This window comes from Rutilus rutilus (genome assembly GCF_951802725.1).
Source record: "Rutilus rutilus genome assembly, chromosome: 15".
NCBI lineage: Eukaryota > Metazoa > Chordata > Actinopteri > Cypriniformes > Leuciscidae > Rutilus > Rutilus rutilus.
This window is the reverse complement of record NC_140220.1, coordinates 28,674,220-28,687,017: the sequence shown is the minus strand read 5'-3', so window position 1 is coordinate 28,687,017 and position 12,798 is coordinate 28,674,220. Positions and strand designations below refer to the sequence as shown.

General features: G+C 37.1%; 3 protein-coding genes across 5 annotated transcripts in view; 2 read left to right on the top strand and 1 right to left on the bottom strand.

Annotated features, from left to right (window-relative positions):
- The window catches only part of mdn1 (midasin AAA ATPase 1), a 54,345-nt gene extending 52,799 nt beyond the window's left edge, over positions 1–1,546 (top strand). For both annotated transcript variants that reach the window (XM_084433270.1, XM_084433269.1), the window contains exon 101: positions 268–1,546. In XM_084433270.1, coding sequence (XP_084289396.1) covers positions 268–453 — 186 coding nt within the window. In that variant the 3' untranslated portion in view covers positions 454–1,546. The remainder of the gene's footprint in view (positions 1–267) is intronic.
- Positions 1,547–2,427: 881 nt separating this feature from the next.
- Positions 2,428–9,217, top strand: katna1 (katanin p60 (ATPase containing) subunit A 1). Of its 2 annotated transcripts, none has more exons than XM_084432728.1 (11): positions 2,428–2,595; positions 3,127–3,304; positions 3,391–3,533; positions 5,602–5,788; positions 6,194–6,309; positions 6,411–6,516; positions 7,327–7,485; positions 7,594–7,720; positions 7,801–7,932; positions 8,059–8,185; positions 8,291–9,217. In XM_084432728.1, the coding sequence occupies exons 2-11, from the start codon at positions 3,143–3,145 to the stop codon at positions 8,487–8,489; spliced, it is 1,458 nt and encodes a 485-aa protein (XP_084288854.1). In that variant the 5' UTR covers positions 2,428–2,595; positions 3,127–3,142; the 3' UTR covers positions 8,490–9,217. The 2 variants fall into 2 exon arrangements, with proteins under 2 accessions (XP_084288854.1, XP_084288855.1); XM_084432729.1 differs by having other exon boundaries at positions 2,432–2,595; positions 3,142–3,304.
- Positions 9,215–12,488, bottom strand: ginm1 (glycoprotein integral membrane 1). The gene is made up of 8 exons (XM_084432730.1): positions 12,352–12,488; positions 11,989–12,051; positions 11,796–11,895; positions 11,523–11,680; positions 11,213–11,372; positions 10,913–11,121; positions 10,357–10,520; positions 9,215–10,125 (listed from the first exon to the last, which is right to left on the bottom strand). The coding sequence occupies exons 1-8, from the start codon at positions 12,451–12,453 to the stop codon at positions 10,014–10,016; spliced, it is 1,068 nt and encodes a 355-aa protein (XP_084288856.1). The 5' UTR covers positions 12,454–12,488; the 3' UTR covers positions 9,215–10,013.
- Positions 12,489–12,798: the final 310 nt, after the last annotated feature.

Genomic DNA, 12,798 nt, shown 5'->3' with positions numbered 1-12,798 from the left:
CATTTAAATGTATGTAATTTGGAAAAAAGCACTTTGAAGATATGATCCCCATATTTATTTTAAAAAGTTGTATTTATTTTTTATTTCTGGCAGTTATGTAGCCTATATAAATGTTTAGAATTGCAATTTTATTTATTGTAATGTAATTATTATAATGACTTTTTTTGTAATTATTACAATTATTGCAAGTATAATTAAAATAATAAAATAAATATACATCCTACATTTGATTGCATGTTAATTAATACTCGATTCTCTCCATGCTAGGACTCCATATTGGATATTAAAGTGCCCATATTTAAAGGGCCGGGTGAACTGCCAGAGATTCGGTCCTACATGGAGGAATTCCCCTTCCCCTTCTACATTATTTTGCGAAATGTGAACGCCCTCCCAGAGACCCTGAGTGATGCTTTGAGGCAGTGGTTCGAGCTCGTCACCGCCACAGACCTGTAATGGACCACGTGGAAGCAATTTTGCAGGGGCCAGAAGACACAACTGTAAAACTGTAAAAGTTCCGCTGCTGCTAGTCCTTCCCAAACATCAATACACACACACACACACACACACACAAAGACATTAGACTGGCTGCTGTACATGTGCCTTTTTTCTTAATTTTGTTATTTTATTGAATTTGTAGTTTGATTGAAGTGGTTTCTCCTTTTCATCACCGCAATCACTAGGAATTGTTTTCTCTTGTCGTTACCATCAATCAACTTTGCACATCTTTTATTTTTTATTGTTTATTGAATTTTTTATTTGTTTTGGTTTTTTTTTTTTTACTGCAAGGAAATGTGATGCCCGTGTATGGAAAAACTTCAGTTAGACTGACTGAATGTTGACTGAGATACCTCCAATCCTGCAGTATTTCCCACCCCCGTTCTTGTCCTGTTTGCATCCAGTTTGTAAATGTGAATGACAAATTTAGTGTGAACGGCACTGCCAATGTTTGATAATATCATATGCAAATATCAATAGTACATCTGCATGTCAGTATTCACCTTCGGACCCGTTTGTGGTTATCCAGAAAAAAAATGTGCCTTTACAAAAACCCACATTCCCATCTAGACGGTTCTCAATGGAAACTGATGAACTCATCAGCACTGTACATTTGAAAGGATTCTGACTACTGAATCGCTGGTTATTTCTTCTTTACAACCAGGAGCACAATTTCTGCCAGTGAAGAAAACTTTTGAAGAATCTTCTAAATTGTCTGTGATTTCAACCAACACTGTTCTATATCCTACAGACTTTAGATATTTAAACTCATAGCTGCATCTCTTACTAGACATATCTAGTTTTAACCATTTAATTTTGAAGTATTTTGATTGTTACATTTTGCACACACTTTTCTGCTCGGCCTGTGCATTCTGCGTCAGAGAAAGCAGGATCAAAACACAAACTATTTCATCATGTACACATTGTCCGAATGCAACAGTAACCTGGTGTGCGTCTTTGGTCTCCTGTCATCTTACTCATCTCGGTTCATGAAATGATGAATTGCTGATAACCGTGGAAATAACAATAAAACATTTTGGACATGTTTTCATTATGGTCTGAATTTTGATTTTGTAATGAACAGCCATTAGTGAATGTTTTTTATTTTTTAAATGTTAGTTACAAAGAGCTGTTCATAATAACATTTGGAAGACTAATTCACATAAATTTAGATCTGTGAATAACGTGAATCACCTCGAACGTGAATTTTGAAAGCTGTTGTTGTAAAGTTTCTACATTACAATTTTGTCAAGCATGTAAACTCATCAAAGTGGTGGTTGTAGCCCTTGTTTATCAGCGACTTTTGAGGTATGAGTGTATAATTTGCTGTGGAAAAAAACATTCCTAATGGAACCCATATCTTGGCAATACTAATTCTCTTCTGGGTTTTAGGGCAACTGACTAAACAGTTCTATTTAAAAAGTTTATTGTAGCATATAGACTTCTACCCAGAAAACAAGAGAACATAACATTTCCTCAGCATAGCCATACCTGGTTACACTTTATTTTAAGGTGTCATTGTTACAGTGTAGTTATATATTTAAATACTGAGTAATATTAAGCTACTACATGTACTTACTATAGGGGGGTTAGTTGCATGTAATTATGCATCATTTACTGTTATTACTATGGTAAGTACATGTAACAAAGACACTGTAAAATAAAGTGTTTCCCCATACCTTTTAACAACTTTGTAACAATGTTGATGTTTCTATGTTAGTTCCATTTTACTATTGCATTTTTTTATTACATTACTTTTACTATATATTATTTTACTTCATATATTTAGTTGATTTAGTTTATATTATTGAATATTATATCGGCCTATACTCTACTTTTATTTTGAAAAGAGATTCTAGCTCCATTGACTTTTATGTTGAAATGCAGGACCGCGAGGGAACTTTATACATTTGCTTCCGCCTTCACAATTTTAAGTGCCCTTACACGTAACTTCTGAAGTGAACTCATGAGTGTGTGTGGAGATCATAAGTTATTTCAAATATAATCGTCGTCCAATGCACCACACAGGAGTTTTGACCCCTTATAATAGTTGTATGCTGTGCCTTTTTCAGGATACTTGCCCTACTTGTCACTCTACAGGTTTGTTCATCACTACACAAATTGCTAAACGTAAGCTTGTTTTGACGTAAGCTCATACTGTTAAATGTTTGGCGCATTTTCCTGGTAATAGCTGAAACGTTCTTGCATTGTTGTATTTTTCCCATATTTGTAATTGTGTGATTGGCTGATGTCTGACATATTTAGCTTTCATTTGTTTTTAGTATACACATATAGTGCACATGCCAATAAACACATGGTAACACTTTATTTTGATGGTCCCTTTTGAACATTCTGTTGACTAGAAGCAACTTTGCAACTACATGTCAACTAACCCATTAGAGTATTAGTAGACTGTCTGCTTAATATCTGCTTACACTTGCTACCCCAAAAGACATTCTACTGACTATAAGTAACTTTGCATCTACATGTCAACCCTACCAGTCTACTAATACTCTACTAACACTCTAGTGAGAGTTAGTTGACATGTAGGTTCAACGTTACTTGTAGTCAACAGTGTTAAACGGACCATCAAAATAAAGGGAAACCAATCATATTTCCATACGTCTTCAGCTGTTCCTCTTGCAGAATGAGTCTGGGGGAGATCAATGAGAACGTGAAGCTGGCTCGAGAATATGCGCTGCTGGGGAACTACAGCTCTGCAGTGGTCTGTTATCAGGGGGTCCTGGAGCAGATCAAAAAGTACCTCTACTCAGTCAGAGACTCCTCTCTACAGCAGAAATGGCAGCAGGTTGGAGTTCCTCCTGTCTATGATTCAGGCTATTATGCTTTCGACTTGTTGTAACTGGCCTTTGTGTGTCTATGCGTCTCATCAAGGTTTGGCAGGAAATAAATGAAGAGACAAAGCAAGTTCGGGAGATCATGACAACACTTGAGAGCTTCCAGGTGGAGTCGACCCCATCCAAACCCAGCAGCTTTGGCCAGGAGAATGACATCATGCCTGTTCACGTGGAGCACAGGTATACAACACGTCCGAACACTCCTGACAGTCATCACAGACACACACAGATCTCACAAGCTCTTTTCTGCATCGAATAGTTGTTAAATGGTGTATGTTTAAAGTAAGAACTCTGTGTTTGAACATATGTGGTGTTTTGTGTTGTATTTTGGTCGTCAGACTTTGCAGTTTGGACCAGTTGGGTTTTATTCAGGTACCTGATGGATTGTGCCTAATGAAGGGGTTGAAATTTTGCATGCTCTTGGTTATCGTAAAATGTTCAATTTCAGTGCGTGGACATCTACCTTTTTTGTTTGTTGTTCAACCTTAGCCCAATATGGGTTTCAGATGTGAACACCTTTGACATTTTTTTTCTGTTCTCTGAGATCATGGATACCTTGGAAAATAAAACTGAGAGTTTAAAATCTTTTATTTCCAGGCCTGGAAAAATATTAATGGGCATTAATAATAACATTTTAAAAGTATCAGAAAGATCATGGAAATATCCATACTGAATATACAGTACATTTTGAATTATGCTCATTTAATCAGTTAGATATTGCTTTTGTAAAGTAATAAATAGTGGGAAAAATATATATATGTTTATTTTTATATATATATATATATTTTAGAGTGGTCCTTATCAAGTCCAATTTTTTTTTTGTGCAAAATGTTAGTGTCTTAACCTCTTAAACTGTTCCTTTTAACTTCAAAATTAGAAATATGCAAAAATGTTGACAAAAAAATTATATTTAGAGGTAGCTCAATCTTGTGGAAGATTGCCTATGTTAAGCTGTGCGGCGTTATTGTGATATGCAAGTAATATTAAAAGTTGCTGCAAATGAACTACATTTTATTGAAATCAGAGCAACACTGACATGACAACAATGACAACAATCTCAAAAAAAGCACAACATTTTCAACAATCCCTCATTTCTGATGCTCAGCAGCCAGTGTTGACTTTTTGCAGTCTGGATAGATCCGTCGGTGATCTTCCACCACATGAAGGAGAAACTGCAATTGTTCTTCAGAGTGTGTGAGATAGCCATTGTACTCTTGAATCAGAGCCACTCCTCTCTCAGCGTGATCATTGACTACTTTCATTGCATGTATGGTTGCTTGTGTCTCCTGATAATCTGCTTGATTAGGCCAAAGTTCCGGGTCAGTTTCAAGGAACGTAATGTAATTTTTTAAACCAAAAAATGTGCTCTAAACCCAAACAATAACCAAGGTGATCATCAATAGAAATATGTATTGATTCCACCAGGAAAGGTAAATCTGCTAAACCGGGTCATGGATGGATTAATTTGGATTTAGTTTCTACAATAAGTAAACTGAGATATGTATCTAAAATACATATTTAGGAATATATGGTGCATTCGATGCTTTTATGGAGATTTTTTTTGGAATTTTACTAGCCAGGTACAATACCAATTCAAATGATCTGTTTTTACGAAAATCATCAAAATCTCAGAAAGTTTAAAGCTATTGAGCTACCAGTAATTATTATGTTATTGCCATAAAAATTGGCATGCTGTATTTTCTTACATAAAGGAACAATTTAAAGGGTTAAGAGCATGACAATTGCAGACTTTAAAAATAAGGACCACCCTAATATATATATATATATATATATATATATGTGTGTACAAATAGTACATATTTAATTTGTACTGTTTATTTAAATTTATACTTGCATGATTTCTTTTTATACAGTATTTCAAAACAAATGGAAAGCAAAGGGAATTCATTGACCACACTTTGTGGGACTCCTGTCTTTAGTAGTTGTTGAGTTTTAAAGCGCACATCAGCACTCTTGTCATGTGAGTTAGATTAAGATCTGAATGGCCTCCCACCGTCTCACAGCCCCTCATACTCTTTCATGCCTCCCTTGAGGCTATTAAAGGTCTGTTGAGCCTGTTATATAAACCATAATCTGATTATGAAGTAACATTTGAATGAGAGATTACAGCCCCATTAATTACGGACATTTCATTCCATTCAGCAAAATTAAAATCATATTGTTAAAGGGCCCTTTCAAAGTCAGCACTGTATGTCCTGATACTATGTGTCTGTGTGCTTGTGAACAGGTCATCTCCATGTGTAGTGCGCAAATCCTCTGCGCCGTACAAAGACGGCAAGGGCCATGGAAACAGGTTGAGCGCCGGCCCCCGCGGCCAGCCACGACCCTCACCGCGCGTCACCAATGGAGACAAGGGAAAACCTCAGAGAGGCAAAGAAAAGAAAGAGAACCCGTCCAAGCCAAAAGATGACAAGGTAAGGATCCATTTCCCATCTCTGTCTGCTATTTGGACAAGGCCTATTGTGTCGTCAAACAATATTTACTCAAAGGATCAGATTACGCTGTGTTAACAATATTTACCATATTAACCCGTGATACCAGTTTCTTACATCAAAGCTAACAGCTTAGAAAGAGTTTAAAAACATTAAAACATGGCACGTGTTTCCTTTGCACTCTTGACTATAAGCACCTTGGTTTTGTCCAAAGACTGAAACAACAGTGAACAAAAAGTTTGCTGTATTTGCTGTCTTGCAACTTCATTCGTTTGAAGCTCAATGTGATGTTTGATTTGTCATCAGTGTCTAATTCAGTGGAAAAGACTCTGGCAAAGAAATCATAGTTAAAAAAAGATTTGACAACTCTCTGCTCCCTCCCTGTAGAACAAAGCGGAGAGTGTGGAGACGGAGGTGAAGAGGTTTGACAGAGGAGGAGAGGACAAAGACCTGATTGACATTCTGGAGAGAGACATCATATCCCAAAACCCCAATGTCACATGGTGGGTTTTTTCTTCAAAAGTGCTTGCATTTCTCATTTATGGAATGATGATCATGATGATCATGAATCATCATACATAATGGTGTTTAATTTTTGTTATAGGGATGACATTGCTGACCTGGAGGAGGCCAAGAAGCTGTTGAAGGAAGCAGTGGTTCTGCCCATGTGGATGCCTGAATTCTTTAAAGGAATAAGACGCCCGTGGAAAGTAAGAACCCCCAAAGAAAACCACATGTGCTTTATGGATTTCACAAAGCTCCATCCCAAAACTTCCAAATATCAGGCCGATGTCATTTCTTCACGTCTTATTGTGTTCTGTAGTTCAGAATCCATTTTCTCTTATTAACGTACTTTGGTACATTTTTCATGTTTATACACTACTGTTCAAAAGTTTGGGGTCGTTAAGACTTTTTAATGTTTTCGAAAGAAGTCTATTATGCTCACCAAGGCTGCATTTATTTCATCAAAAATAGAGTAATCAGTAGCATTGTGAAATATTATTACAAAAATATCTGTTGTGTCTTTAAATATATTTTAAAATGTAATTTATTCCTGTTTTAGCAAAGCTGAATTTTCAACATCATTACTCCAGTCTTCGGTATCACATGATCCATCAGAAATCATTCTATGCTGGCTTGCTGCTCAAGAAACATTTCTTATTATTATCAGTTGAAAATCTTAATTTTTTTTTTTTGGGATTCTCTGATATGCAGAAAGTTTAAAAGAAAAGCATTTATTTAAAATGGACATCTTTTGTAACATTATAAATGTCTTTATTGTCAAGATTTGTCTATTCTTTTGAGCAAATTAATCCATCCTTGCTGAATAAAAGTAATAATTTCATCCACAAAGAAATCTTACTGACCCCAAACTTTTGAATGGTAGTGTAATTGTTGCTTGGGACCGTATTATTTAACAGCAATGTAACATACTTTCATGTGTGTTACCATCCTCTCCTGTGGTGATCTTTGCTGCATTATACAGTATTTTTGTGAACTGAACTCGCATCTGATTTTAGGGAGTGTTGATGGTGGGGCCTCCAGGCACAGGAAAGACATTGCTGGCCAAAGCTGTCGCCACCGAATGCCGAACCACATTTTTTAACGTGTCCTCCTCCACCCTCACCTCCAAATACAGAGGGGAGTCTGAAAAACTTGTACGGCTGCTGTTTGAGATGGTAAAATCACACACACTTTTCCTGTATTACCCCTCATTAATACATGTAAAATGTTAGCCAAACTTGCTTTCTGTTTTTATTACTGTACATGTTTGCATGATTATACAGGCACGGTTTTATGCCCCCACCACCATCTTCGTCGATGAGATAGACTCCATATGTAGCCGCAGAGGAACCTCAGAAGAACATGAAGCCAGCAGACGTGTCAAAGCTGAACTACTCGTCCAAATGGATGGTATTTCTGCATGCAAATGATTGAACAGCATCCTTTAATTGGGGGGAAAAATCAACAAATACACTTCTTTTGTTATCCAGGTGTTGGAGGGACGTCTGAATATGACCCTTCAAAAATGGTTATGGTTCTGGCAGCCACCAACTTCCCTTGGGACATTGATGAAGCTCTGAGACGGAGACTAGAGAAGAGAATTTATATCCCACTGCCCTCAGGTGTTCAGAATTACCCAGAATTCATCACTCATCATACCATATTACATGCCATCAGCTTAATCCATCTCAGCTCAAGACCAATAAATCTAACTGAAGTATTTAAAATCACATTATGTATTTCCGTAGCTAAAGGCAGAGTGGAGTTACTCAAGATCAGTCTGAAGGAGCTTGAGTTGGCCAATGATGTCAACATGGACAAGATCGCTGAGCAGTTGGAGGGGTACTCAGGTGCTGACATCACCAACGTTTGCAGGTGTAGCTATCACTTTATTATGACTTTGAGTTGAGCCTGAAATTCTTTTCAATGTTTAAAGTGCCACAGTTCTAGAAGTGATTAAATGTTTTTAAATAATTGCAGAGATGCATCCCTGATGGCAATGAGAAGGCGGATTGAGGGTTTGACCCCCGAGGAGATACGGAACTTATCAAAAGATGACATGCACATGCCCACTACAATGGAGGACTTCGAGGCGGCACTGAAGAAAGTGTCCAAGTCTGTATCTGCTGCTGATATAGAGAAGTACAAGCAGTGGATAACAGAGTTTGGCTCCTGCTGATGATGCCAAAGAACCTTGATTTGTTTTTTTCTCACAATCGCTGTTAGCACTTTGAAAGACTGAGGGTCAGTTCCCCTAAATCTCATAGCGCATTTCCATTCTGGACCAGACTGAATTCAAAGAGCCCAGATAAATCTTGCTATAAATGAAGTGTGTTTGAATGGCTGTACAGTTTAATATTTATTAGCATTAGGTTGGGTTTAACATATACATGACTTTCAGAGCTGGTTTACTGGATACAGGTTATATTCACTCATGTTAAAATGCATTTGTAATGATAAAGGCAGAACTAATATCCAGGAAAACCAAACTGGTTTTAGTGCTCTTATTACAAACTCACTACGTGTTGCTCTATTATAGCGTGTACAGACAATAGTACTGAGGTTGTGGGCATGTTTTTTTTATTGGCTTGATTTGTCTGTTCCTGTAAAATCACTGCCACTGACCAAAGACCAGCAAACCCTTCGATCTCCAAACGCTCCGTTAAGTGAAGAGCTAATGAATTTGCTGCTGTGCCACTATGGTTGTTTTAAAGCCAAAGTTTCCAGAGTTGGACAACTGTCTTAAGTGATGAGACCAGAGTGTCTTAAAGGTGTGTTCAGAGCTTGACTTTTATGAACACTATGGAGAACCAGTTTCTGGTTTCTTATTTCATTAGTGACATTCCATTGACATGATAAATTTGAAAACTTATATATTTTGTTGAATAAATATTTTTTAAATTTGAACAGGACTGTTGTTTTTATTTAAAATAAATGACTGAGATTTAAACTAATTTGTGAAGAATTTACTAAAACTGAAGAAAACAAGTCATAACATGCTTCAGAATGACACAAATTACAGATTTCATTAACAGCCAATGACAAGGCTACATGAAATGTACATGTCCAGTTGAAATGCTTAAAATGACTGAAAAGTTTGACCCACTGCCCAAACCAAAATGTGTTCATTTAACTCGTGCAGGTCAAAGCTGAAATGTATTGCTGGTATTGATGCTTAATCTAACCACAATATCTCAAGCAACATGAATATTACATTAAGCAACATAGGCAGTTTCATACAGGCCTATAAAAACAGTACGAAATGAGGAAAAAAACCCATTTAAATAATATTAAAATTATAAGAGTTGTTAAAATTATTTTGATGGTTAATTACATTAACCTTGATGGATTTTTCCCCATTAGTGTCATACCCTTCACCTTATTTATCAGGTAAAGATAATTCACCGTATTACCGTAAAACAGTTTAGTGGGGGTAAAAGGCAGGGACATTTTAGGTACTGTGCTTATTTAAAAGTGTGCACCTTTACCATTCCACCTCACACTTTTTTCCCCCCAAGCACAGTGTCGTCAAGAATAAAAAAAAGTCTGATTATGCTTTCACACAGATGCAGATGTGAAAATAGAAATCTGTTTCTTTAGGAAATGTTGGAGAATTTTTTTTTTCTTTTAAAGTGCTACACTGAAGTCATTGGTATTGTCAACCAAATAAAGCCACATAGCCAAACTGATGAGAACACGTCCATCACTTTTCTATCAAAATGCTTTTTTCTGGTATTTCTCCCTCCATGTTATCTATTAGACTCTGTTTTTCATCATCTGGCATCAGAGTCTCTGGATTCAGATGAAAGAACCCCCTATGAAAGACAGAAAAGAAAAATGTTGCATATTAGTAGTCATACATGTTATCTAGCAGACTGCATAAAATGCCACTTCTAATTGGTTCTTGAGATGAGATCTAATCCAGCTGTGCTCAGGTCTATAGTCCCAAGTGAACAAAAATGAGCTATAATACTCAGTGCTTCAAATCAAATCATTCGAAGATCACCTATATGGCCGTGCAAGTGGCAGGTTGGTGCAAGTTGTACCTGTGTTCACAGGAGGGGAACAGAACATCCAGGATCTTAATGATGATAGCTGAGCCTGCAACGCCAACCACCACCACCCACATGATCAAGAAGAAGAGCGGGACTGAATCAGAACAGAAGCGGCGAAGTTTATCCCTCAGCTCCACAACCCACTGACACGCCACCTGCCCAAATAACAATAAAAGCAACAGATCTGTGAAAATGACACTAATGAGAAACAGGAAATTAGAAAAAAAAAACATTGAATGGAACATTACAGTATTTACTCTAAATGATTTATCCGTGCACATCACAATTTTATTATTATTAATCTTGCAGCAACATCTCTTCTCTGATGACATGTTTAATGGCGTGAGGGCTGGGCATCCTGTCACTCACATGACAATGACATCATAGCAAACTACAAACATCCAACAATACAATCCATTCCCGATGGAAAAGTCAAGTCCTGCCCTACATTTTATTCTTGTTTGTGAAGCCGCTTCACTCAGATCCGTTTAGAGAAGTATCTATACCACATTCAATAAACCCCAAGAGTTGGTGCAGAAGCACTTACACTGTAAGAGGATACGGACCCACTTAAAGGATCCCCAAGCAGCACTGAATCAGAAGTCCTTTCCTCTTCCTCTCTGGACTCATACAGGGTTTCAGGGTCCATCCGCAAGGGTGTTTCAGGAAGTTTCCCTGGAGCTGCAATCTCCTCCTGGGTGGTCTCTGCATGTTTGAGTAGGTAGTGGCTAGTGGTGTTACGCACTTGGTCTTCGACTGTGAAGAAAACAATACATAGAAATTCTTTCAGTTAAAGCACCACAGTCACTTTTCATATCACAGAGGCATTTTACGCCACATAATCTACCTGTATTGTGTATGGACGCATCAGTAACCAAGACGTCATTCTCTTGTGGAATGACGGAGAGCTTGCTTCTTGATAAAGGGTAAATATTGGTGACATGTGTGATCTTCTCAGAGCTCTGGTTCCACCGGATCTCCACCTCACACACGTCAGGCTGCTGAACCTACAAAACACGACATCAAGTGCTTGATCACATTCGTGTGCACTGCCTCAAGCTGGAGTTTGGTTTCTTTTCATAGCATTAAAGCTGTGAAAGCCATATAACAAATAATTAAATAACGTCAGGCATCATTTATAGGGTAACGGTTAAAACCTTTTCATCTGCCAACTGGATTATCTCCTGACTCAGGAGGAGTAACAGAACCTGCTCTCCAGCATCATTCTGAACATATGATTGATTGATCATCAGCCTCAGCTCACTGCTGACCAACCCATCCGCCAGATCACCAGAGCTCACGTTATAACCATCCACTGCAAACACAAAGAACAGTAATAAACATGATCATGGTTACTGTTTCTCTTAAATAGATTTTAAAATCAACAATACGTTTGATTAATAAATAAAAAAGAAGACAGAGATGCATACACAAAAATGCAGGACACGTCATCCTTGTGACTCCTGTAGACTTGAGAGGAGCTCCATTAATAAATGTTTCATTGTCCAAGAAACCTATATTCAAATTAATCTGAAAGAAAGAATGAGAAATCATTTTACATGATCTTTCCTTCACAAAACATTTTTATGGATGTAATGCACTATTCCCCAAAATACTTATTACCTGTACACTGTACTTTGTCTGGCTATTTTCACTAACCGCTGTCACATTTAACACGATGGTCTCCTGTGAAATAAACAACATATATAATAGCAAACGCGTTTGTTTACATGATTCTGACTTGACAGTCTTTTCCTGAAGTTTTCAAAGCTGATGGTCACTGCTTTGGGTAAATAAACCGTGAATATTATATTTACTTAAATGTGTCAGTGACAGACAAACAATGGTTTAAGCATCTTTATAAACCAAATTAATGTCTAATAACTTGTCCGTTATTTATTATCGGATAAGCATTTTGTGTAGCTTACACATGTGATGCAACAGAAATACATTAAACTACCTCAAAATATAAGAAATATCACTCACCGTGGTTATTTGTTTCGATTGGGTATTGTCCAGGATAAACAAGACGATCAGATAAACCATCGTTAAATGTATTTTCCATGTAGACGCCATTTTTTTTATCATGCTAGTTACCAACAATACGTGATTACTGCGCGGATGACGCTGTGCGCGTCATGTCGTAATTCCCATTTGTGGTGACGCAGAATTGTTTTTGTAAACTCTTGAGCCCCCTATTGTTCTTTAGAGGTACTACATGAAGCTTCACACAATAATAGTCTCATTTTGAAATAACAAAGAACTTTAGGATTTGCAACCTTTTTGTTAAATGAACCCCTGTGAACAGTTATTTACCTGAAGTACCCCGTGAAATTGTTAATAATTTTAACCGTATAAAAATATAATGAATTTCAAATTTGTCCACTTTCACATGTGAAATATTTCTGTTGATATTTGTATTATTATGAATTT

Coding starts and splice junctions, on each gene's coding strand:
- katna1 (XM_084432728.1), top strand. CDS start 3,143: ATGAGTCTGGGGGAGATCAATGAGAACGTGAAGCTGGCTCGAGAATAT. Junction 5,789..6,193: donor CCAAGCCAAAAGATGACAAG/GTAAGGATCCAT, acceptor CCCTCCCTGTAG/AACAAAGCGGAGAGTGTGGA. Junction 6,310..6,410: donor CAAAACCCCAATGTCACATG/GTGGGTTTTTTC, acceptor TTTTTGTTATAG/GGATGACATTGCTGACCTGG.
- ginm1 (XM_084432730.1), bottom strand. CDS start 12,453: ATGATAAAAAAAATGGCGTCTACATGGAAAATACATTTAACGATGGTT. Junction 12,052..12,351: donor AATCGAAACAAATAACCACG/GTGAGTGATATT, acceptor TTTATTTCACAG/GAGACCATCGTGTTAAATGT. Junction 10,126..10,356: donor TTCCCCTCCTGTGAACACAG/GTACAACTTGCA, acceptor TGTCTTTCATAG/GGGGTTCTTTCATCTGAATC.